The sequence below is a fragment of the Arvicanthis niloticus genome, chromosome X, assembly GCF_011762505.2.
Source record: "Arvicanthis niloticus isolate mArvNil1 chromosome X, mArvNil1.pat.X, whole genome shotgun sequence".
Taxonomy (NCBI): domain Eukaryota; kingdom Metazoa; phylum Chordata; class Mammalia; order Rodentia; family Muridae; genus Arvicanthis; species Arvicanthis niloticus.
In genome coordinates this window covers 21198079-21225583 of record NC_047679.1, presented here as the reverse complement: position 1 = coordinate 21225583, position 27505 = coordinate 21198079, and the positions used below count along the sequence as shown (strand labels likewise).

General features: G+C 37.3%; 1 protein-coding gene across 5 annotated transcripts in view; it reads right to left on the bottom strand.

Moving 5' to 3' along the window:
- The window catches only part of Frmpd4 (FERM and PDZ domain containing 4), a 617514-nt gene that overhangs the window by 388816 nt on the left and 201193 nt on the right, over positions 1–27505 (bottom strand). For 2 of the 5 annotated variants that reach the window (XM_076919095.1, XM_076919094.1), the window contains exon 2: positions 9296–9392. The exons of the other annotated variants lie outside the window; for them this stretch is intronic. In XM_076919095.1, the coding sequence (XP_076775210.1) occupies positions 9296–9312 (17 nt within the window). In that variant the 5' untranslated portion in view covers positions 9313–9392. The remainder of the gene's footprint in view (positions 1–9295; positions 9393–27505) is intronic. 5 annotated transcript variants of the gene reach the window in all.

Here is a 27505-nt window from a genome sequence, read left to right as displayed (position 1 = left end):
GAGAGAGAGAGAGAGAGAGAGAGAGAGAGAGAGAGAGAGAGAGAGAGAGAGAGAGACTCTGCACGGACACTCATGGGAAGGACTTCTGCATTGCTTGCAGAAGTTGGTTCTGAGCATCATCTCTTTTGTAAGCTTGTGCTTATGGAGTGCTCTCATCCAGAGTACCCTCAGTTTGAGCCACCTTTTACTGAATCCAGGCATCCCTATCTTAATGAGCAATTTGGTGTTGGTTTGTTGAGCACACTTACATATCTTGCTCCCTTGGCTGTTTTAAATTGCTGGAATTGTTTTCCCCTTCGATTTGTACTTTCTGCTATTAATTTATGAGGAGTAATGAGAGGGGTAGCCATAATATTTTAACTCCACCCAACCATCCAATAGCTTTTTTCTGCCTATCATGGTTTCATTGCTACTGCTGTGGAGGCTTCAGTGAGGACCAATAACTCCACATTAAAGATATACTTTTTATTATTGTTTTATTCTGGAGGCATTTCGTTTGGCATTTGATTAGCAGAATGGGAATCCAGGGTAGCGTTTTCTCTTCTTACTCCACGAAGTAACAAGATGTCACTATCTTTCCCTTTACTCTACCTTGGCACATGATTGAATTCCCAGAAATCTCCAATGTCTTAAATACCTCTTACCACAAGAAAGGAAACCAATCACACAAACCACCCTCTTTCTCCATATCCTTCCCACCCTAAAAAGAAGATACACAATGACTGTTTCTTGCCTAATTTTCTTGTCATCTGGTAAAAGTAAATCCACAGGTTGACTTCAAAGGATGGAGAGTCTGCAGCCTCTAAATAGGACATCCACTGATGGCAATGAAAACCTCCACGTGAAATCTAAAACTTCCTTTCCAGCTGTGCTTCTGTAGAAATATGTTGCTGCCTATACAACTCAGGGGATTATAAATGTTTCAGATGATAATAAATTACTGCTAGGTCTGAAAAGATGTTCAGTGGAAGAAAACATTTGCTGCCCAAGCACAGGGACCTGATTTTAGATTTCTGAATTCCCACACTCACACAAAAAACCTGGGCTGGCAACATGTACACCAGTAACCCCAGTGCTATGGAGGACAGGCAGAAATGGAAGGATCTCTGAGGCTTACGGAACTGCAGCTGAGAGTCAGGTTATGTTAGCGGCTTCATCTTAAAAAGATAGAACACATCATCAACATAAACTTATTTCTCTCTCTCTCTCTCTCTCTCTCTCTCTCTCTCTCTCTCTCTCTCTCCCCCACACACACACATCAACCTATGTTACAAAGGCTAGTGAATTTCATCAGAGAAAAGTCATCCTGAATATTTTGAATGCTTTTTCTAAATAGTTGTTTGTAAGCTTAATGTCCTCCAGTAAGAGAAAATAATAGCTGAGTATACATGTATTACATACATATGCTTATTCATAAAATAGTCCATCAAAGGAAAATTAATAGTGTTTATTTAAATTTGTACCTGATTATGTTTGAGCAAATTTGCAATAACTATCTAAATTTCTATCCATATATTATAATATGAAAAAGCCTTTAAGTAAACTAGGATCTAAAAATTAAGACAGTGTTTTACTGTAATATTCCAAAAGAAATATTTCATTTTAATAAGACATCTAATTACTAATAACATAGATACAGTGGCAGTACCCTGCTGCACCCGTGCATTTATTCCCTTCATTTTAGAATTCTAAAGCACAGTATATTACTGAAGTTAAGAGCATATGTGAAATATTTAGGAAGAATAAGAATTTGTTCTCACTGGTTACCAAAGTAATTATTTAATATTTCTTCTAATAATGCTCATTTATAATTTTACATGGATAACTAACTAAACATGGGATGAAAATGTTTTATCTATTCCAGATGGTACATTTTAAAATTCTACATTTTAAAATTGATAAGTAGTATAGAGATTCTTCCAGCAAATGAACATGGAGATATATTAAAAACATAAAATATTAAAGACCCATTTTCAGGAATGAAGGTTATGTGGCTTAGTTGGTCAAAATGTCTGTCTAGTAAAGGCATATTTTCAAGAGAAAAGGAATATAATTTTTAATAATATCACATTTCTCTTGCATTCTTGTGCCCCAAACTAGAGGGAGTAGGTTTTCTTCAATAGGATTATATAATTAAGCCAAATTTGCACAAGCAGCCTGAATCACCATATCATCATAGCTCTCCTCAATTAATTACCTGAAAAGAAAATGACATACTTTGTTGGCAATGAAAAATATTACTTATGTTAATTACTTATCTCAGAAAATTGGATAAAACATCCCACATACTGTCATATCCTGTTTGTAAATGCCAAGTCTACTATTATGAATTAATGAAAAAGTCACTAAGATTTTCTTTTCTAGAAGGGTTATTATGTTATTCACAGAAAAAAAAATGGATGCAAGTATTTCAATCACTCAAATTGTAATTTTTGAACAAAACTTCTCTAATTAAAGGGGAAAGTATCGTGAAACTTGTTCCCTTTCTCAATAAACAAAGGAGCAAAACAGGACGAATAGAGAATACAAAATACAAATGCCAAGTTTCTCATAATTAGGTGGTAGGCTACAGAGCTTTGTAAGGGATTCTAAGCTTATCTAAGGTTGGAGACTATGCATTCAGAAATATATGGTATAGAAGTTTGGATGAGAATGGTCCCCCTAGCCTCATATGTTTGAGTGTTTGGTTCCCAGTTAGTGGAAATATTTTGGAATGGATCAGAAGCCGTGGCCTTGTTGGAGGAGGTGGGTCGCTAGTAGTGGGCTTAGAGGTTTCAAAAGTCCACACCATTCTCAATCTCTGCTTGTGGATCAGGATATAAGCTTTATATTGTTGATCCAGCACCATGCCTGCTATGCCTGCCACCATCTCCCCACCATGATGATCATGGATTAACACTCTGAAACTGTAAGCAAGCTTGAAGTTAAATGCTTCCTTTCCTAAGTTGTATTGGTCATAGTGTCTCAGCACAGAAATTGAACAGTAACTAAGACATGTGAACACCATTATGAATCAGTTGCACAACAGTTTTCTGTAGTGGGGATGATTTTGCCTATTTTAACAATATGGTGACTGAATTAATGAAATTATGAATATACCCTTGCAAGGTTTCAGCAGGGATATGCACACAGTGGAAAATGAGCCTGAATCTAGGCCAGGGGCTATTTCTATGTCTTGTCCTCCGTTCCTTCATTTACATTCTAAGAAAGATATATCAGTTTGGATTGTAGTTTCAAAACTTTATTATCTTAAGTAATACTTGCTACTTATTCTCTGGTCAATAATAGTGATATTCTACTCATTATAGCTTTCATTCACTGTAACTATTCTGGTTCTAATAATATAGCAAATACATGCTTACTGGTTTTTTTTTTCTACAATTAGTTTCAAATTCTTAAATAGTGTGAGTTACTCATACTCTTGGAAGAGTTCATATTTTAAAAAATGCTTTAAGGAAAATATATTCCAAAGGCAAATTATACTCACAGCTTAAGAGAAGTAGTAAAGGCACTTCATTTTCCTTAATAATTTCTTGCTCATAAATCGGCTTACTAAGAAATTTGGGTGAGTTTCTTTTGTTTTCTGATGGGGTTGAAAACATATAGCTATTGACCTTAAGAGAAAAGACTTGAGTGGATGGTCGTCAGCTGACATTCATCCTAAAGCCCGGTTCAGAACTACATGTTTTAGTTAGGATAGATGACAGAGGTGCTGGTTAGTCAACAAAATGATGGACTGGGTATTAGGACTATCTTGTACCTCACTGGTACAAATTGGCATAATTATGCTCTAATTGTATTTTGAGAGAAAAGTTTCATTTTAACAGGAAGGGTGATGTGTAGGAGGAGCTAAGGTAGGAGGAGTACTGAGAGGAAGAAAAGGAGTAAGAAGAGGAGAAGAAAGAGAGGAGAAGCTAGGTGAAGAAAGAGAGAAAGAGGGGGGAGACAGGGAGGCAGAGGTTCAAGTATCTCCACCAGTCAAAGATAGTTGTTATATCTAGGTTGGTCAGTGGGCTACACCTCTGATTGAACAATTCCAAACTTATAAAGCCTATGATTAACATTATTTTTAAAAAATGTATAAATGCAAAAAGGGAAAGGGGGCATGGGATAGGGGTTTCCTAAGGGGGGTGGGGGAGGAATGGGGAAAGGGGATGCCATCTGAAGTGTAAATAAAATATCTAATAAAAAATTAAAAAAATAAAAAATAAAAAAATAAATAAAAAAAAGAGAAGTAGTAAAGGCACTTCATTTTCCTTAATAATTTCTTGCTCATAAATCGGCTTACTAAGAAATTTGGGTGAGTTTCTTTTTGTTTTCTATTGTAAAGGAACTGAATTGGGGGTTATGGGCTTACTAGGCAAGCTTTCTATCAGTGAAGTCCATATTCACTCTTTAGCAAATACTTTTTTATAAATGTGGAGAGAAAGTTACATGACAGATCTTTGTCAAATTTCTAAACCTTAAACATACCATAGATTTTAGTATTCTCTACAGTGTTTTATAAATGGGAATACATTTAGTGTTCAATATAGTACATAATTAGCTGGGTAGAACTAAATTGGCTGAAAAGGTGAGGGATTTGTTTTCAATTCTCCAAGTCCTCCAGCACATCACAAAACAGGTATCCATATCACTAAATGTAGACTCAGCCCCTAGGGAGGTGGCAAAGGCTAACAAAAATCAAGTACATGGAGAATTCCATACCTTTCCCAATTGTTCAAGATTCACTATCATTAAGCTTTGTCAATAGTTCATGAACACAGAGAAGCTTATTGCTACCATCACCTGAGTCTGATTCACTGGGAAACTTACAGAGCCTTCCTCCAATAGTGACAAAAAAATAGGAAACAAAAGTGCCTTCTCAAACCAATCTGAGGTAGAATAGAAGAGAAAGCATGCAGACATTCATAATCAGACCACTTCTCACCCTCATGCACTCCCCTCACACAATTAAAAAATATATCCACCCATCCATCTTCCATTGGCTCTCACTGAATATCCACTGGGAAGACATTTGACATTCATCCTGTAGATTTTCACCAGGCTTAACTAATCTCTTCATACAAATAATCAAGAACATATTCAAAGGGATTTCAATTACTATTCCCCCCATGTTGTGTGAGCTAGGAAAGGAGTAGGTCAGAGAAGAATGTCTGATGTAGAATTACTTTTCATCCTCACTATGCTTCATCTGAATAGGTAGATGATTATTAAGACATGTTCTGCATATGGAATCCACTCAAGACTAAAAACTATATATACATATATGGTTGTGTTTACTGTAAATGAATATTTTTTTAAAAGCCAGAAAAAGACTCCTTACAGTGTTAGCTTCCCCAGTCCACAAAGGTCAATGGATTCACACAAAATCAAAAAAAGATAAATGCATGTTCATTGGCCAAGAAAATGCTTTACTGGTTTTATTGAAAAAAGTTTAGTTCTGTTTTGATAATTAGCATTTAGGAAATCAATAGTCCAAGACAAGGGGCAAACCATAAAATGCCCTCCTCCTCCACTCCCTAATGAGGGTGGATAATAAGGAACAGGACTTGGTTTTGACAGGGCTCACAAGTAGGGTTGTGGGAGAGAAAGCAGAGAAGAAAGCAAAACTGGGTATCAGAGGATAAACGAATGCACTCCAGGGCAGGCTGGCTATGCAAGGAAAAGGGCAGGGTAGAAAGGAGATGGAAAGAGGAAAAAACAGAGAAAGGGGAGAGGAAAACACATGAGAGGAAAGAAGAAATGAGAATAAGAGCTTTAACATCTACAGAAATTAATGGGAATTAATAGTGAATTTTACAAGAAGTTGTGGAAAATTTGACAATAGAAAGTAGAACCCCGTACCCCTGGCACACACACATCAAATATCAATAGGTCTTCAAGGCTTTCAAAAAGAACCTAAATTATTTTTGCAAGGGTTCTTGGGATTGCATTTGTGATTTCTTTAATGGCATACCCTGCTGAGGTGAGCCTTCAGGCAAGAGTAAACAGCCTAGACAGACAGGATGATGTGTACTAAGAGACTTCATAGCAAAACAAAATGAATAAGATAGAAACACATGCCATTTCTGAGCCCATTTTGGGGAGTTACCATTAACATCAGTCATATACTGGGCTTTAGAATTCCAAGTTAAATTAAGAGATTCAATGCATATATATAATATCAAAAATACTGTAATTTCTCATGAAAGATACAATGTTTCTTATGAATGAAGATGACTTAGGGGCACAGAGACTGCAGGGAATACTGAGTTTAATCTTTGTACATGAACATACGAATGAGGCTATTACTGAGGTCTTGACACTAAACTCATTTCATTCAAAGAAACAACAAATGTGGAAACCTAGTAAATCAGTATCATCATGGCTTGCCACCATGACATGTGATGAACCATGTGTAGGCAAAAAAAAAAAAAAAAAAAAAAACAAAAAAAAAAAAAAAAAAAAAAAAAACAAAAAAAAAAAAACAAAAAAAAAAAAAAAAAACAAAAAAAACAAAAAAAAACCAAAAAAAACAACAACAACAAAAAAACATTGCTGTGTAGAAAGAAGTCAGGACAACTTAAACCCATCCCAAAATGTACTATGTACAAAACAATGGCCCTAAAAACTGCAATAAGCTCTTTGGCTCTTTGGCAGGCTCATTATCAATCCTAAACACTTTGCCAGAGCAGGCAGATGGTTTTGCTGTTTCTTTGATCTGTCCTCTTCTCTTTGCTTTCCTTCTCCTCTGTATATCCCCCCAACTTTCTAAACCCCCTCCCACTTAACAATAGCTGCTCATACATTTCTGGATGTTCATAACCTTGACCTCCCCTGAGCTTCAGACCCAGATTTCCCACTGGCCTGCTGGGTCCAGCCAGATGGAAACCTGCTGACACTTCCCAATCAGCAGGGCCCAAATGAATCCTTCTGGCAGAGTCTGCAGCACTGCCCCACTCTCTTGTGAATGAGGAAATGGAAGCATATGGGTTAATCCTTCAGTCCAAGGTCACTGTGCAATCAGTAATAAACAGAAGTTTGACCCTGAGCTCCTACTTCTGTATCTCATCTCTGTCTCATTGTTCTGTCTTTCTTCAAGCTTACTTATTTTCCCTGATGCCATGTATCCATACTTGTTGACTGTCTCTAATGTAGCTAGGAAAAGTGATTCAATGGGCTATCATCTCTAAGACCCTCATCTTTTCTCCATAATACTGCTATTCATGGTTGCCAAGCTCAATCAGAATAAAAACACCACAGCACAATATATAGTAAATAAAAGACATAGGCTCTGGACCTAGTCTTCTTTGATCCAAAGCTAAACTCTACCTCATTCTTTCTTTGTGCTCTGAGAAAGTTCATTCTTGCTTTCCCACTTTACAGTATAATGCAAATGGTTACAATCATGTATGGCTTCACTATAAGGAAATAACTTAATATATGTAAAATGGGTATACTGTTCATGTTATATGAAAATCAACTTGTTCTGGTTTGGTTCTATGAGTCTCTATAATTTGACCATTACTTTTTTATTAACTATAATTCTTCAAATACAGGGCACCCCTATTAGACTGATCTGGCACTGCTCTATATGTAGTTTCTTTCTGTCTTCCTGTCTCAGTTATTTTCCCAAATAGTTGTTCAGCTTGGTAGAGCTTTGGCAGTCTCTAGTTTTAGTGTACATATCAGGTAGAATTGCCATCTATAACCAGGTTCCATAAAAAACATTCATATTGTAGGATGGCATCAAACTAGCAATGTATCTCAGGATGGCTTTAACCTTCAGATTTTTCTGCCTCCCCCAGTCTAATGCTACAATTATAGATATATACCACTGTACCTGATTGATTCAGTTATCAAACTCCAGGGCTTCATGAATACGGGGCAAGCACTCTACCACTTGACATACATGCCCAGATCTTCCAATATCTATCTTTATAAGGCATCATAGCTGGAATAAAATAGCATGCATTGCTGATTCCATCAAAGGAACTGCTAATGGTTATGATGTCTGAATTTTAATATTCTGCTCTTTTCTGTAAAGTTGTGACCCATTTAACCTGCCTATATGTAAAATTCTGGTGCACATATAAGCTCACAGAAACTGTGGTAACATGTACAGGACCTGCATAGGTCTGCACCAGCTGGGATTTTAGAGCTGAAAGAAGTGGAAAGATGCCCCCATCCTTAACCCAGATGCTGTCTCTAATTGAAAGACATTTGCAAATGAAAAAATTAGTTTTTTCCAAGGTAGTCTCACTGGGAAAACCGGTTACTTTTTAAAGAGTAGGGTCCATGCCCAACAGTAGATGAGCAATAGAAAATGATCTAAACAACATTTGGGGGGGGGTTCTTTGTCTCATAACGTTAAGTCAGGGTACCTTTTTTTTTTTTTACTTTAGTGTATATATTATGGTTTCTGGTTTTATGTTTTAATGGGACTCATATATGTGAATTTATGTCTCCGCATCTATATGTGTTTCTTGTGCTCTTTTTATTCTTTGGTTGTTTTGTCCTATTCTAATTTGTTGTTTTATCTTTATTATTTTATTATTGTCTTTTAGATTTCTGATTGTTTTCTAAAAAGAGACAGAAAGGGCATAGATCCATATGGGAAGGGGGGCAGACTGGGATGATTAAAGGGAGGAGAAACTGTAATAAGAATATATAGTATGAAAAATATTTTTAACAAAAGAAAAATAAAATAAATACTCCTGGGGTGGGGGTTGGAGAGAGGGAGGAAGAGAGAGAGAGAGAGAGAGAGAGAGAGAGAGAGAGAGAGAGAGAGAGAATGCATTGTGATGTACCTAAGCCCAAGTAGATACTATAGATACTAGTGTATAAAGTAAGTGGTAAGTGGCCTGGAACATAGTTCATGAATGTTTGCTTTAGTTTGACAAACTTCAAATTTTACTGCACTGAAAGTCAGCTCTAAAGGAAACATATTTGCCAAAATCCAGAGGCAACATCAATTTTTTGATAATTTATTGCTTTTATTTATTTATTTAGTCATTTTTCTTTTTTTATAATAATGAAAGAAAGCAATTCTATGTGACCTTCCAGCTTTAATTCTGAAGGCCCACAATATTCTTATTTTTATTTTCAAAACCCATCAATATCAGAAAGGGGACATGACTTAAAAGCCTCTTGAATCAAGGCCTACTCACTCCATTGTTGGGAGACATGAAAAGTACACAAAGTGATGTGGGGGAGAATCATAAAAGCCAACCAGCAGAAGCAAATGGAAAAAAGAAATGAAAGCTTAAGGGTAAGGGTCAGAGAGAGTTCAAGTCTTGGAGCTGTCACTTACCAGCTGTGTGACCTCATGCCACTGAACTGCTCTGTGCCTCAGTTTCCTGAACTGTAAGTGGGGACACTAATGCCTGTCTCATAAAACAGCAGAGTGCCTGAAAAATAACAAATACTCAGTAAATGGTGTATGTTAATGACAATAACAGCAACAACAATAATAGTTTGGGAAAACAAATTTGTCCATTTCTTCAGCATTGTTTAACAAATTATAATGTCCTCAGATTTGAATAGAATCTAAAACTTTGCAGTAAAGAAAAAGCACCAAGCACATTAGGACCACTTTTCTCCATGCTTCCCTCCCCTGCATCCTTTACTTCTGATGAATGTTTTAGTTCATTTCTTAAAATGGTTCATTTCTACGATATTGTTGCATGTCTTGACAATAAAGCAAGATGCTTGGGACAGTAAGTCTTCATGAAGAATAGAACTGGTCACAGAAGAGAAGGCTGATAAAATGTGAAACATGAAAGCCTCAAATCAAATTGTTTCACATGTAAAAAGAAAATTTACCTTGGAAACAAAAGTTCATATCGCTGATCTAAGTTGAGAGCTAGATCCTGAAGCTCACTAATAAGTTCACACTATATTGGGGTAAGCAGCTGTGTCTAACCTTCTACTACTATAATACTATTATATTATATTATATTATATTATATTATAATGTAGTTGTCATCTACAAAGTACATATTGAGAACTGAGTAATCAGATAACAAGAAAAACTCTGATAATATTTTGTATTTGGAACAATGGCTCAGTATGTAAAGTACTTAATGCTCAAGGATGGGTATCTGAGTTCAAATCCCAGAACCTCCTCAGAACTGGACAGGGTAGCATATATCTGTAATCTTAGAACCCCTATGGGAAAATGAGAGGCAGGGAAAGAAGAATCCCTGAAAGCTTTAAAGCAAGTTAGACTGTCATACCCAGTGGGAAAGCACCTCTATGAAATACTGTAGAAAGTGGAGACTAATAAGCTTATCCAGTCATTGGTATTTTATGCTAATATACCTACACCCATACAAATAAATGAGTATACACACATTCACACACATATGCGCACAGATAAAGATTTAAAATATCTAACAATGTTCAACAAGTTTATGATTTTGTGTAGGGCTAAATTCATAGCTACACTGGAACAGATGTAGCCTGGAGGTGATGGCTTGGCTGCACCTGAAAATGAGTTCCAACGCTCTAGGCAACTGTTTGACCATTGAAAACGCTGCTCAGCTTGACTATGATGGCAACTTCATATGACTTGAAAAGGCAAAATAAAACACACTGGCCAGGAAGGTTTAAGGCCCATGAGATTTCACTGTGAATGGGAACATCAGAACCCTTAAATGTACAAAAGAACAAGAAGCCAAAAAAAAAAAAAATATTAGCTTTGAGAAAGTGTTTTGAAAACTACAAAATGCAAACTATTCAGAGAAGAGAAATTGTGTAGACCTTGTCTCACTAAGGTGAAAGGCTGGGGAGACAGTTCAATGACAGAGAACTTGCCACTTGCCTAGTATGTGTGAGCCCATAAATACTTCAATTCCTAGTGCTTGAGAGTGCAGATATTTTGAAAGTAGGAGGTACTTGTCAGCTTAACAAGATACAGCCTTCACATATGCATCCCAGATAAAGCCACACAGTTTCTGGAGAGCCCTCAGAACAGAAATTGGTTTCTTTCACATCCCCCGTGGGTCTACAGTGCCCAATATACTCACTTTGTCCTCTTTGCCAAACAATTTCCTCCTCAAATGGAAACCAACATTGACTTCTCCCAAATGCTTATCCCCTCTCCTCTCTCATAGAAGTCCAGTTTCTCTCTTTATTCTTTGCCAATGTTTATAGACCTTTTGCGGTAATGTAACTAAATGTACATACAAATATCATGCCATAAAACTGTTGAGCATTGAAAATGTCATATTCCCTTTCACTGAAAAATTATGAACTTTTTGGTATGGCTAATAACCTTCAAAGCACATTTAGCACTATGCAATCAATCAGCCTCTGCCATACACTGTAACATAATTGGCCATCTAAGAACTGGGGCCTTATGTGCCATGAATGGAAAGCTTGATTGGAGAAGCACATTGAAGTACCATAAAATTGCAGTTGGTCAAGAAGAATATCAAGGAAAGATGGAATAGATTCTTGGAATGGATGGATGAAGGCAGAGGCAAGGGGATACAGGGATGAGATGCTCCAGCCCAATGTCAGAACCTGTCTTGAGTGAATTGAATATTATTCCTGAGGACAATATTCAACATTGCTCTCTGGCTTCCAAATGCATATGCATATATTCATGTATTCACATACACATGAACATTCAGAAAACACACACACACACACACATATCTTGGAAAACTTCTTTGTTGTGAAGGAACAATCTGACACCCATGACATAGTATCAGAATAGCAACAATACCATAATGAACTATTTTAACCAGCTGTCTTGATCAACTTTTTTTTTCACCCACTGATATACTGCTGCCCTGATCTGAATTGAGGTTATAAGTGACTGCTGCAAAACACTTGCATAGTCATTAAGCTCCAAGGCAGATTTGGTCATGACAGTTTATTTACCTTAAACCCATATCCTAAACAAATTTTCACTTTGTTTAGTAAGTGAAGACACTTAAAATGTGATACAACACAATCATACAACATATGTATTCTTCATAAACCTAATTGTATTTTTTTTCTAGGAAGGTATTTGTGATTTCTGTCTGGTTTCTTTATTGACAACTCCATTTATATTGCTTAGTATTTCTGGATAGGGGCAGTGATGATAATTTTAATTTTTGTGTTTTTTTTTCAGTTGGAAAAATATTTAGCTAATAGGTAAACATTAACAGAAAAGTATTTCTAATGAATACTTGCCTACAAAAAGATCATCTTTAATTTTAGAATTAGTCATAAGGCAAGAAATGTATGCTGCATAGATTTAGTGATAAGCTTCACTTATTTGCATTTTAATTGCTCCAATTTCTTCCTTATTGGTCAAAGTTTTGGGAGATTTTCAGTGCTTCAAAGCATTTTGACCTCTTACAACCCTGTTTTCTTTCTGCTATCCACTTGCCATCCCTTCTGTGATATATAATATTGGTGTGATCTACAATCATCCGTGAGATAAAACTCTGTGAGAGATTTTGTACTTTAGGTGATTGAGATGGAAAAAAAAAACTGTTGTAAATCTGAGTGACATTATTCTATGGGTGTGTCAACTGGACTTTATCAAAACGAAAAGAGGAATCAGCATTCGTTTTTCTCTGCTTCCTGACTCTGACCATTTAGTTGCCTTATGCCCCCATGCCCAGGTCTTCTCCACTATCATCAATTGTATTCCTTAAAACTGAAAACCAATGTAAACCCTTCATCTTTTAAGATGCTTGCTTCTTGTGAGGATCAAAGCAATGAGAAAAGAAGTGAATACATACACACACATACACATACATACATACATACATACATACACACAGAGACAGTGTCTTCTAGCATTGAGTATCACGCAAATCATGCTTCCATGTTTCCCATTACTCTAAAGTCTAACCCTGCTCTTCTGATATGTTCTTCATCTGTTAGGTTCAATCCATCACTATCTCCAACAAAAACTCAGAACAGCCGCAGCTCCAGTATTCACCCTTTTGAACCCTCTTTCTGTCCATGAAGCCAAAAAGAAAAAAGAAGTTTGGCTTTGAAGTTGCGCATTTTTTCTCTACCAGCTGTGTGACCTTTTGGACTCAGCATGGGATTAGTTTGTTGATCTAAATCCAAAATGTTGTTAGTTTTCAAAAGTCCATCAGAGTTAGTATAGGAAAAGAGCCTTTGGCCTTTCTTCTGAGATCAGTCTACTAGTTCAAAATACTACAGTTCCCTGCACATTGTCTGTATGTGGACTGATGAGGAATCATTTAAGAATCATCCATGTGCCAGGCACTTCTCTGGCCACCAATTTCAGGAAAGATGTATTCTCCTAGCCCTAGCAGACAAATACTTCCTTTTCCTGGAAGAAGGGTCTGGGACAGGAAAGACAGAATTCAGTTCTCTGAATCCTAATTCATTATTACTTGAGGAGGACCCAAAGAGACAACGATTCCAGGATGAGCATTGTCAAGACCACTGCTGGGCAACCACTAGCAAAGGTACCAACTGCTGGATGCAAAGAATTTTTAGGACTCTAATGACTTTCCTACTGATATTTAGACTCTGAAATGGCTTGTGTGCACCATTGGTCATTGTAGATGGAGATGAAACAGAACACAATGTATTATTACAGCCTTTGAATTTGAAGATGCCCTTGATTCTGACTGAAATTGATATGGGCCATGATCTTAGTCTTTGCCATATTTTTCCAATTTAAGCTGAAAAAAAATAGAGACAATGAACAATGTTTCTGCAAACTAGTTCATGGGATACTAAAGCTTTTTTATTTGAAACCCCAACCAAACAATGACAACTGTGTCAAGATGCATATTTAAGCCAGTTCATTGGTTCCTCTGAATGACTTTGTAGCCAATGACTTTGTACCAATTAGATATGCAAGTGTGGTGACTAAGGCAAGACACCCATAATGTTAGAGTTGACTTTGAAAGATTTGAATGGAAACAGTGATAGTGCAGAATTAGCACTCAGCACAATGCAATGGAGAAAATGAGAACAAGACAGTGTGACTGCACTGAAGCAGCTAGAATATGAACACTCATTCTCCTGTTAGAACAGGATTTTTAATGCTGACCAAAGTATCTTGGTGTAGGAATAAGATCGAATCTATGTCCACACAATTTTAAGGGTACCTGATCTCCTCTAATTTCAGAATGAGGGCAGGGTCAGGCATGGTTCGTTCTTATATTCGAGGACAGATTTAGGATCTAAGGGACAGAGATTTCTATAAAGCATTTTGATATGTTATAGTAGAACAAATCATTGCACAAACATATGTTTTTTTGGCCAAGAAGATGTCTCAACAGGTAAATGCACTTGCTGACAAGTGCAATGACCTGAGTTCAGTTTCTAGGACTCACATGTTAGTAAGAGCCACTACTTCAAGTTGTACTAAGACCTATAAATGCGCACTCATGCACGCGTGCACACACACAAATATACACACATAATACATGCACACACATAAAAATAGATGTAATTGAAAATAACTTTGTAAAACTATGAGACACATTAAGAAGGCAGCTCCAAATCCACATGTATTTCTGCTACACAAAAGCAGAACCAACTCCTTCGGTTGTTTACAAGTGAAGCAGGTATGGAATTTCATGACCTGCAAAATGTTCCTTGGCCTTACTGTACTACCTACACATCTGAAGTATGCCAAAAATGTTTTGTGTCTCTCTCATTGCAGACTGTGAGCTCCTTGAGGGCAGGCTCTATCCCGTAAAATAGCTGGCATGTAACAGGTGTGCAATAAATGTCTATCCCATTGCATTTCAAAAATTAGAAGTCTTAGTGAATAAATACAAGGAGCCAAACTATTTTTGCAGTTATATGTCTCCGTAGAAGTGGTTTATTAACCCATTAAGAAGAGTATTGCAGATACCATTTTTATGTGTACAGAGTAGAAAGACTTGTTAAAAGGAGAAAGACACTTCCAAAGAATACATGATTGATATAAAATACAGACTTGGAATATGTTTGCACAACATTCACATACTTTCCTTGTACTTAACACTACCAACATTAAGGAACAACACTGTTCCACTACCAAGACAGATTATTAACAAACACTGATTTCTGACACCAAACATATGCCCTGGTCTTTACATTAATTTGGGAAAAACAGGGATGGGGAGGAGAGCGGGAAGCAATTCTATTTGCAGGAAGATTCAATAATGAGTGACATGAGATAGCTTATATATTTAAACTATTTTAATGCAGACTTATTCTTTCCCTGAAATAAAAACACAGGATCAAAAATGGGTTTACAGCTTACTGTCAAACATATTTTGCAACAAAAGATGATAATGATGACACAATAATACTATACAAATTAAAGGTTTTAAAAGGGATTGTAGCTTCCACAATGTCCTATAAGAGTATATGATAGTATTATATATTCTATTATATGTATAGACAAACAAGGGACATATTCCTGGGAGCAGAGAACATGAAAGCACAGACTGTAGTGTATCTTATGTATCTTATCAGAAAAGAGGAAACATATCTACAAACTTTGTATTCTTAAAGATTCATTTACTTTTACTTTATGTGTATGTCAGTATTTGCATGTAGGTATGCCCATCATGTATTTGCCTAGGTGCGCATAGAGGACAGAAAATGGTGTCAGAAGCCCTGTAACTAAGGGTGGCTGTGAGTTATCACATGGTGCTGGGAGAACTGAACCAGAGTTCTCTGCAAGAGTAGCAAGTGCTGTTGACCATGGAGCCATCTCCCCAACCCTTATATTCTTGAAACTGGATATCACTATGGTTTCCATATATATATATATATATATATATATATATATATATATATATATATATATTTGTAGATAACCATCATGCCCAAAATTTACAGGCCAGGCCTACATTTGTTGGCTCTAACCAGGTACACATGTCCCAAAGATTTCTCAATTGTAATTAAATTTCACCCCAAATGAGTTTTGTCTGTTTAGCTTCTTAAAGTATACAAAGAAAGATGATGATTCCCACCTTTCTTCTAGAAAGTTATGTTGACAAGTTTACCTGAATAGAACAAAATAACCTTGAATTTGGTACAAGGAGTACAGTACACTAAGATTATTTTAAGTTATAATCTTAGATTTAATTCTCACAAATAGTTATAGTTTATCCTTGAAGCAATTCCTTTTCCAATCACTTGGACAGATGAAAACTCCTTTTGTTAGCACAGTTATATGTAAAATGCTTTTTTCCCATTAGGCATGGTGGCACATGCCTTTAATCCTGGTAACTAGGAGACAGAGGCAAGTAGGACATCAGGAAGTTCTAAAGGAACCTTTGTCTACATAGTAAGTTCAGCCTGAACTACATCTCTGAAAATCTGTATTTAAGTTTTTAAAAAAAATGGTTATGGAGCTTGAGAGATGCTTTTACAATTAAGAGCATGGGCCACTTTCTCAGAAAAACAGGATTCAATTCTCAATACCCACATCTCAGCTCACAACCACCTGTACTTCTAGTGTCAGGGGATGTTATGCCCTTTTATGGCCTTCCATGCACTAAGCACAGATACCACACACAGGAATACATCAGGCATAATACCCATACACATTAACACATACACACACACACACACACACACACACACACACACACACACACACACATTCTTTACTCATAATAAAAACTGCTGTTTTTTATACTTAGGTTGAATTTAGTTGCCTTTCATCTTGAACTAAGAACCCCAAACAGAAGCATATCCTAGCAGCTGCTGCCCTATAAAACATTTGAAATGTAGAATGTTCAGTGAACTTCAGGTAATGAATTATATATGCTTGCAAAATTTCAAGTACATAATTGCCTGTCCATAGTAATTGTTGAAAATTAGCCAATTTCAGGAGTTTGTGCACATGGCTCATAAAAATGTTGCATTTTCTGTGATTCACAGGCTTTATTTCAATGTTAAAACAAACATGTTTATCTTTAAATAAAATAGAATATATAATGATTTTAAAATTTTTGGTACATTAATTATGGTTAAATATGGCAGCATCTGTGGTTAGGAAAAATATACTATGGTTCCTTATTCCTATGGGAAACCACACATTAGGGGTTGACAAGTTGCAGGTACTTAAAATGCCTGGAAGTATTGGTACTCCATATAAAATAGGGAAACTAATCGGGATTATATTTACTCTGAGTCCATATGTTGCTCTCTGGCTGCAATAGCACCTTGCTTTATGATGCAGTGTTCTAAGAGTAAACTCTTCAAAAAAAAAAAAAAAAAAAAAACCAAACAGAAAAGAGGTCCAATTAATGGCTTTTATTTTTATCTGTAAATGGTAAATTATGTTGCTAAGCAATTTAAAAATTCTATTTTTAAGAACTGCCAGGGGGAAAATTGCTTTCCACATTCTCAATTAATATGAGCCCAAGATTCTAAAATTTAACATTAATTCCAATTGAAGTTTGTGTGAAAATAAAGAAACTACAATCTACCTGTTTCCTGAAAGGAAATTAATTTGGATAGAAACAGGAAAGTCACTTAGTTATGTAAGTGTTCATATGCCATCCATCTACTGTATACTTGGTGAGTATACTTGATGGATACACAAATTTCCTTAGATTTATTGAGCTATATTTTCTAAGGCTTGTTTGAAATCCAAAAATACTAAACGGCAGGATAAAACACCAAACTTTCTACCCAATACAAATGCTCTTTTAGTTACCAAAATTTCCAATTCTTGTCTCTTGTCTTTCTAGATCTCTCATTATTTTTAAACTTTTATTTTATGCATACAGGTATTACCTACATGCATGCATGTACCCACATACCTGTCTAATGCACAGAAGGTCAGAAGAGCATGCTGAATCCTCTGGTCCTGGAGTTAGGGGTGGTTGTGAGCCATTCTCTCTCTCTCTCTCTCTCTCTCTCTCTCTCTCTCTCTCTCTCTCTGTGTGTTTGTGTGTGTGTGTGTATGTGTAACTCAACCTGGGTCTTCCACAAGAGTTACCACTGATCTTACACTGTTGAAATATTACATTTATTAAATGGTATTCAATCATTTGGCTACTAAAAAGTTCTCTCTCTCTCTCTCTCTCTCTCTCTCTCTCTCTCTCTCTTTCTCTCTCTCTCTCTCTCACACACACACGCATTTTTGATAAGACAGACCTCACTATGTAGCTGGACTGGATCTGAAATCACAATCCTCCTGCCTCAGCATGCCTGGAAAATCAATATATATTAACGCTTCTTGAAAAAAATATAACTAAATTAGATGGATGCCATTGTTGCTTTGAATCAAAGTAACCTTATGGATTTATAACTTTTATTATCACTGTGACCAAATAGATAACTGACAAGACCCAACGTGAGAGAGGATTTCTTTTGGCTCCCATTTGAAAGGACATAGTATACCATGGTAGGGAAAGCACAACAAAGTTCAGGGTGGCAGAAACATGTGTTTGGAACTCCTCATATCTTACAAACCCAGGAAGCAAAGAGAGAGCTTAGACTAGAAATAAGGTTATATTAAAACCATGTTGGATAGACCACCCCAGTGGCCCCTTTCCTCACCTAGGCCTCACTTACAGGCTGAAGGTTGAATTAAATAGCACTCCACTAGATAAGGATTCTGTGTTGAAATACATAATGGTGTGAAAGACGTTTCATATTCAAACCATAATACCTTGTATGCAAGAGTGATTCAGATTGAAATATGTGCCTATTTTGATTGTCTTGCTAGCTTTGCTCTGAGCATGATACCCTCTTTAGTACCTGCAGAAGCTCTTAATTGGAATACAGTTACTATGGTCTTAAATGTGTCTCTGATGGTACTCCATTGAGGTTAATTTAATAACTTACTGTGCTGTATCAGTTCAAGGGGAAAGTAAACAAGACTGGAGTGTAATTTGAAAATTTCTGAAGAAGGCATGTTTCATATGGAATTCTAGTCCAGCCTATGCAGCGAAATGCTACCAGCTATCAAAAATCAGAAGCACAGCAAAAGAAATTTTAAAGAATCCTAAAAGATTTTTCCTTTATCCGTCACGAACCCATGCATTTAATTACTGTCAACTCAAGGATAGGTAAACTAAAGCTTGGGGGTCCCAATCCATTGTCCTATCTTACAAATAAAGTATTATTGCATCACATGCATAGTGCCTATGGCTGCATTCATACCAAAACCAATGAGAAATGAGAGTAGTTGTAATATGGACTATAAGGTTGTTGTCTGTCCATTCACAAAACACAACTGCCAATCCCTGCTTTTTGAATCATGGTTCTTCTCTTATTCATTGGGTTGCTTCCAGAGGGAGTATGCATACTTCCACTCAGGACTCAACATGTTTGGGTGCATTTCTACATAAGTAGAGGGAGTCCATACCTCCTACAGAAGGATGGGGATTAAGGTACTATCATTATAAGTGGCACCAACATTGCTTCTGAAGTAAAAGGAGCCTTGTATCTTCTTGCTTTTCAGTGTTAGCTAATGCCATCTCAACTTTGTCCATCCACAAATGTACTGAATTCAAGGGAAAGTCTATTATCACCAATGGTTCCTAGACCACAAGAAAAGTCTGGCCACCAAAGTGACTCTACAGATACTATTTACTCAAAGCTGAGCATGATTATACATGACTGTACTCCAAATATTTTGGGGTTGGATGAATGAGGATCAGGAATCCAAGTGCAGGAAGGGGTATGTAGCAAGTTCAAGGCTAGCCTGGGCAACATTAAGACTCATTTTTTTTGATTATTACTTCCAATATCGAGATTTCTCATAGTCTGCTCTCAAGGGTTTTGTCTAAGCCTACAGGTCCCTTTAGTTTATTTGTTTTCTGAAGCTTGCTTACTAATTATGCAAATTATCTAAATTATCTAAAACCTTTTGCATTGCTCTCTTCGGACAAGGAAGTAAATAAAATTAGATGTTCATCCTGTTTAGACTACTGGATCCTAACTTGCAAAGGTTAGTGGTAATATACTGGTATACTCAGTTGGGTTTGAGGACCTAAATTCAATTAAAACTATTCATGACATAATGATAAGACGAGACTGATATTTGTTTCTTTGATTTGAAGAAACAGAGGCATAAGTAGACAAAGAGTTTTGTTGCTCAAATTCCTTCCCTTGGGAATAAACAACACCTAACATCCCTTTCTACATCCCAATAACAGACTCAGGCACAATTCCAAGTTCATTCTGGGGAACCAGAAAATGTATTAGGTTTACTTATAGAACAATGGCTGCGGAGTTACCAGCATGGGTGACTTTAATACAGCACACTGAAAGGTCTGAACTCACCAGTCATTAGATGCCCCAATGCCTATGTAGATGGAGTCCTCTCCCCTTATTTTCCCTAACTATATCCTCCAGCCCTGCCCAGAGACTCTGGAGGACATATTAATTAGGGCAGAACTGCATACAACTGGCAGTTGGAGGGGGTAGCTTTATTCTCAGGTGAGAGTCTCATAATCCTCCCCAACCCTCCTGCAAGGAAGGAATGTTAATAATCATTAATAATCACAAGCCCAGCAGTGTGGTGACCTTAGGCAAGCAGGGCCAGCCAAACACCTGACAATGGTGGCAGTTTGGCTTGGAGGATAGTCCTATAGAAGCTCAAATAAGGTGCTTGACTTTCAGTTGCTGTTCATTGTTTAATTAATAACAGTAGTGGGTGGTTTAAAAATTATTTCATAATTTTGATATACTTGTAGCAAGATTCTGCATGCATTACCTTGTGTAGTCCTCACAGTCCTAATAATGTACCCCATTTTACAAAGAAACAAACAGAAACTGTACAGATGCAATTGATTGACAGTTGTACTGGAAAATATTCTATCTTTATCTCTGCAGATGCTGCTAGATGCCTAGCTTTTGAACCTTGGTCAACAAAAGGGTAGTGGGATTAAAGGGATGCATTTTAGGGTGAGAGACTTTCTGGCAGGCCCCTAGGTCAATTTTTTCACTGATAGTTCTTAAGTGCCTTAATTGGTTCTGCAACCCTGGCTTGGTCATGACCAAAGGGATTTAGAACTGCTTTCCACAGAGAAATGTTCTGACCTCTCCCTGGAGAAAAGAATCCCCCTGTAGATTCTGGCTCCATTTGGCTCAGTGTGCAGAGGAAAGGGCCCTGGGTTATTGGACTGTCTCCCAGACTCTAGAGGCTTATAGCACCACAGCCTTGATCTTTAAACAAAGGCCTCATGTGTATACTCTGATGGATAGCAGAATCCCTTCTAATACATACCCTTGGGAAATTAATACTTAGGCCAATGCAATTGCCCTGCTGAAGGTGGTATAACTTAAAAATTGTTGTCCTAGAGCTGGCTACAGCAATGTGACTCCAGATATCGTGTCTACTGTTTACAATAATGAATGTTTTGCTTTTACCTTCTGCAAGAAATCTTAAAAGAGGAACTGAACGTTAAGCAAAAGGATGGGCCTGGGTATGAGGTCCCATTATTCAACTCTGTTCTCCAAAGATGTGCCTTTTTGATTCTCTCTTAAAATGGCAGCCTGTACCATATGGCAAACCATCCTCAGATGTAGTGACTTAAAAGCACATACATATACAATTTTCTTGAATGAGCTCAAAACTCTGCAGTCTGACAGTTGAAAGGGGCCCAGCTGGTCTAAGCAAGGCATGTGCACATATCTACAGTCAAATCTTGGCTGGTTAGGAGAGGTGTCATCTTCCACAAGTCTTGCCCTCGTTTACTTTCAGAAGCACTAATAGGTGTTCAAAAGAAAAACAAAGAAACAAACAAAACAAACAAATCAGAAGTATGATGGCCCCCTTCAGAATGCATCATTATTGTCTCTGCAAAAGGTGCAAAAGTCTCAATGCCCAGAACCCCTACCCCCTCCAACATACACACACATAAAGACAAAGACAGAAAGCTGTCTGATATGCACTATGGCACAATATGTTCTAACAGAAGCATTAGGCTAGTTAGAACCTCCTTTATTTTCTGTATGTCTCTGGAAAACGATGAAGTATCCAAACAAAATTGTAAATGACATGTTCCATGCAGCATCTCAGTGGGTATATTCCACAGTTAATTCTTCAGCTGACCAAGACTTACTCCCTCAGGTAACAGTTATTGCATACGATTGAATAAACTGCAAATCTGCATACCACAAATCCAAGAAGTAAGCAAATGGGAAACAAAGCTCGATCTCGAAAACTGACTCTTCTGATGATTAAATAATACATAGTCGTATTTCTTAGGAAAGTGAATGAGACTCAACTGAGAAGGTAGTGGAGGTTCCATCAGTACTCACACGAAACTGAGCAGATGCCAGTTCTCCTCCACACAGAACAATCCTATCATCAGACCTGACATGGCATGTACCAATCCCGGACATTAGCTGGGGAGATCATGTGATATATTCAAAAGATACATATGCATGTGTGGACATGCATATGTGTGCGCTAACACCATGCATCAAATAAAGAAAATGAACCAATAGGAAAACAATTACAAAGAAGAGTCTAAAACTATAAAAGTGTATTTGTTTCCCAATTCTCTGTGTGTTACTCTGTGTGTTCCCTTATGAGAAGCAGTTCCAGCTCCAAGTACCACAAAGACAACACATATTTGCTTCCTTTCCTACTTGAAATTACTTAAAATGAAAAAAAAAGAGGACAACAGAAAGAAATGGAAGGAGAATTATTACCTAAAGGGGAGCAGGTGGGAGGGCAGGAAGACACCTCAGAGAAGGCAACAAATGTTGAGAGGGTGCTGGGTTAATGAGCAAGAGCATGGCCTGGAGAATCGGGCTAAGGGTGCTTCACTTTTCACTGTGTGTCCCCAGATTTTTGTTATTTTAAGATTCATGTGGAACATGGAATTGGTATGCCACAGTGGATTGGAAAAGAGAATACAGGAGACTAAAAACAGATATCCTGGCCCTGTAGTTACACTGAGACCACCTGGGAAGGCACAGATTGTCCAGCATCCTAATAATTCAGTAGAGAGCAGCTAGGAGCAATTTTATCTTTCAGAGTACATATGATAATGTCTGAAGACAATTTTGGATACTGCAACTGGCAGTGGGGTACACTCTTGGCATCAAATGAGGAGAGGCCAGGGATTCTACTAAGCATCTTACAATGAATAGGATTGCCTCCCTCAGCAAAGGATTACCTGGCTGCATTGTTAATAATGCTACAGCCAAGAAATCCTGTTGAATTAGGCAGTGGCCAAGCACTGAGTTTCAAAAGCCCAGAGGCCCAGAAGTTTTCATTATAGTTGCAGAGACCTCTGAGGAATGGTCTGTTGCTCTGACTTGAGGAGTAAAAACTGTACACATGTCAATCATGCCAGGTACAAATCTGGCTAACATAACCATGGGCCTACAGCAGAAGGAATAGAGTACTTACATAAACATATATATATATATATATATATACATATATATATATGTATATATATATGTGTGTGTGTGTGTGTGTGTGTGTATACATATATACATATATATAGGTTATTTTGTGTGTGTGTGTGTATATATATGCACATATATATATGTACATATGTACATACACACACACACACACACACACACACACACACACACACACACAATAACCTATCCCAAGCATTCCTCCAGACTCAGAGGTGCCTATAGCCAACATTGCAGAACAAGAAATTGGGGGTAGGGTTGGGGGACAAACCATCTGAGAATAAAAAGAACTAGAACAGGAAATGGAGATTTTGGGTGGCTCAGATAAAGAACTTCATAATTTTGAAGGTCACAGAGATGCAGTGGGTTCAAAAGCAGCTAATATGAAGCCTTAGATTCATTAACTACTTAGTTCAAAGAGCTACCTGAGGAATGACTATTTAGTCCACTTTGAAGAGTAGTTTAGAATCGTGCACTTCTAGCTTGATTGAGTGTATGAATCTCTCAGGTGGTATTGTTAAAATGTAAAGTGTATGCTACATCACCAAAGATTTTTGGGAATACCAAACTTCTTATTGCTCTGGTTGCTCTTTGAGAGCCAAGGTGGCAGGCCAAATCAAGCTGGAGTTTCTTTTTGTAAATAAAGTTTTATTGGTACCCAACTACATCCATTTCTTTACATGTTGTCTGTTGCTGCTTCCATGTTACGAGGCTGAGTTTAATACTCATGACAGATATCTTGTCTATGTTCTTTAGATGCAAAGTTCCAAATGCTATAATGTGAGGGTACTGGTGCCACACTCAGTTTTAAAGACTGTTTTCCATGAATTCAACTAATAGTCGAATAAATAAAATCTGCAGCTGGGTTATATTTTCTATAAAAGGCCAAGTACAAATTTAGTTAGGGGAGGCAAGGTGGCCTCTGCATGCCATGTGACATCTGTCAGTGTTTTCTTAAGACAGTCTCTCAGTAAGTTGAGTTACTTAACTCAGGTAGATTTTTGTCTTAGGGCTTTTATTGCTATAATGAAACACATGACCAAAATCAAGTTGGGGAGGAAAGGGTTTATTTGACTTACAATTCCATATCACAGTTCAACACTGTATGAAGTCAGGACAGGAAATAAAACAGGACAGGGACTTGGGCCTAAGATTTGCTGCAGAAGCCATAGAGGGGTCCTGCTTACTGGCTTGCTACTTACAGCTTGCTCAGTCTGCTTTCTTATAGAACACAGGACCACCAGCCCAAGCATGGTCTAGATTCACAATGGGCTTGGCCATCCCCAACTAATCACTAATGAAGAAAATGCCTTACATCTGGATCTTATGGAGGCATTTTCTCAATTGTGTTTCCCTCCTTTCAGACATAGCTTGTATGTCAAGTTGACATGCAACATCGAGGACAGATTTCAAACATTCATTCAACAACATTTCTCAAAATACTGAGTCTGATGTACAGTAGATTATGAAACTCTCTGCTACATTACTTGACAACAAATGATAACTATCTGAAAAAAGGGAAACAGAACAGAGTCATGTAGAGTACCTTCCTCTTCCAGCCTATCCTCATTTCTATTTTGAGTGGGAGAACCAACACAGAAATGCAAGAAAATCCAATGGAGATCCAATTGAAGAGTTTCCAGCCTAAAGAAGCACAAGGAAAATTGTTTTCTGCCCTTACAAAATTTCATTGATCTGTAGAATTTTTCCTGCTTTAAAAACATTAAAAGACCATAAAATACCAGTTTGCATCTGGTCAATGTTGATTTTCTCTATAGCCATGCCTGTTTTCATACTTAATAAGCAAATGACTTAGTAATAGCAATTACCATCTAAATCTACTGACTAAAGAAATGTCAATTACTTTGTATGCCTCAACAGCTGTGCTTATGAACATAGTCTCAGGTCAGTAGAAATATGAGCGACATAAAATCTCGAAACTTACTATTTGAGAATAGGAAATCACTCAATTTGTTCACACATAAGCCAAACTAACAAGAAAGAATTAGCAAATTTATCTGGGAAATGTTATTTTCAAACAGCTTTTCAGTTCCCTGGCAGGAGCAGTCCCCAGAATACATTAAAATGGTGCTTAAAAATCCAGAGTTATCCTTGAAAATAACCAAGGAACAAGCAAAAAGTGTTACTTTGTCAAGTTCAAGAAATTTATTTTGAAGTATAAAGTCCACACTCAAGGGCAGAAGCTGTGTTTTGAAGACAGAATTAGACAAAGCACAAATGATCACAAGCTAATTTAGGGGTCTTGGGAAGCCTTCAGTGATATGATTAATTTTAGTCATAATCTACTGACAATAAAAGGCATATTCCAGAGTACAAAATGATATGTTTTGACTAAGTTCAGTTCCTGGGGAAAATGTTATGCCACTTGAACTGTGCATCATTGTCAGGCTGAAAACATGAAGTTAACAGTGATGGAGGTTCAAGCAGCCTCAATACAGAAAAGATGGGTTTGACATTTTTTCTGTGAGCACTGAAGAAGTAAAGGCCAGACATTGAGAGACAGAGCTTGGTGAGGGGAATACATACTGGGCCTTGCTTCAAAGCCATGACCCAGATTCTTGAGTTTTCCTTGTATTTAGGTGTTTCACACCCCTGTGGTCATTTGCATATCTTGTCTTTTCATTCTTCTAGGAGTTAGGTGTCAGCAGTTTATGATGTCACCATGTTCTCCCTCCTCTTTCTACCTAGAAGATCAGCCTTGTTTACACAGTGAATATCAATTAAATTTAGACTGTCAGGATTTTAAAATAGCAATAGATACCAGGACTCCAGTTGTCCTTGTTGGTAGTAGAATACTGGCCTAATTCCTGCGCAGGCTCAAAGATCTATTTTTGCCTAACATAGAATCCCCCCCCCCCCCCAAATAGCCAGATGGGCCTCTTCATTGAGTACACTCTGCAATACAAATCCTCTAGACAGGTAATTACAGACAACAACAAAAAGCTATAAAATGACAGAGCTGGTTAAAAAAGAGAGCAGGGGATGATTTCAGAACACTGACTACTCCTAAAATGGGATCCTCGGGGATAGCCTGGTGGACTCATTTTATTCAGCATATTTTGACCTGGTTCTCTTTATAACAAACCTTGGTAACCACTCTATCCAGAGGGCATGGAAGACCAAAGCTTTACTAATGGTGGATTGCCGACCAGGGCACATGCCTTGAAAACCTTCAGGCCTTGCCAAATCGCAGAATTCTTCTGTCCACTGAGCAGTCTCTCCATGCCCCAGTTACATTTGATTATAGTTGCCTAAGGCTATAAGCTTGATCACACTTGTCTGATCTAGTTGGCCAGCCTAACAAATGAATTGGTTTCCAGAGTCCAAACCCACTCATCTTTCCTCCCAATCAGCCACCCAGAATGAGGTCATCCAATTGAAGATAGTATTCTCCATATGATAGGCTGGTCCAGCCTTGCTATCACTATCTTGGTTCCCAGAAGTGTAAAACATGAACTGTGACATACAGTCAGAAATGAGTAATCACATAGCAAGTCATTTGGCATATAAATATATAGACTAGTTATGCTGTATCACATCAAATGTTAGATGTGAGTGTGGTGGGCTGAATAACAGTATCCCCTCACAGTTCAGATATTTGGATACTTTGTCCCCATTTGGTATAACTGTTTGGGGAAGTGTAGGTAGTACAGTCTTGCCAGGAGAAATATATCACTGGGGTTGGATATTGAGGTTAAAAGTCTCATATCCCTTTGAGTTTGCTCTCTCTGATTTGTGCTTAGGGTTCAAGATGTACACACTGAGATTTCTGTTTCTGTTACCATGCCTCCTGTTTGCTGCTACCGCTTTCATGCCATGATGGATTTCTCTTTCTCTGGAAACAGCTCAAACAAACTCTTCTTTTTATAAGTCACCTTGGTCTTGGTATTGTATCAGAACAACGGAAAAATCCCACCAATACATTCCAGTGATTTTATGATACATGAGGGTAGATATAAAATTATGAAAAATATTAATACTAATAAAACATGGTGACAAATTAAAGCTGCATTTAATGATACTCATTGGAAGCACCTCATTCCAAATAAAGTACTTTTATATGGTCTGTTCTATTTTCATCATGATTTAAAATTGAAATGATGTTTCTGACTAATGAAATTTACTTACTTATCTATTATGTGGGTCAATATAT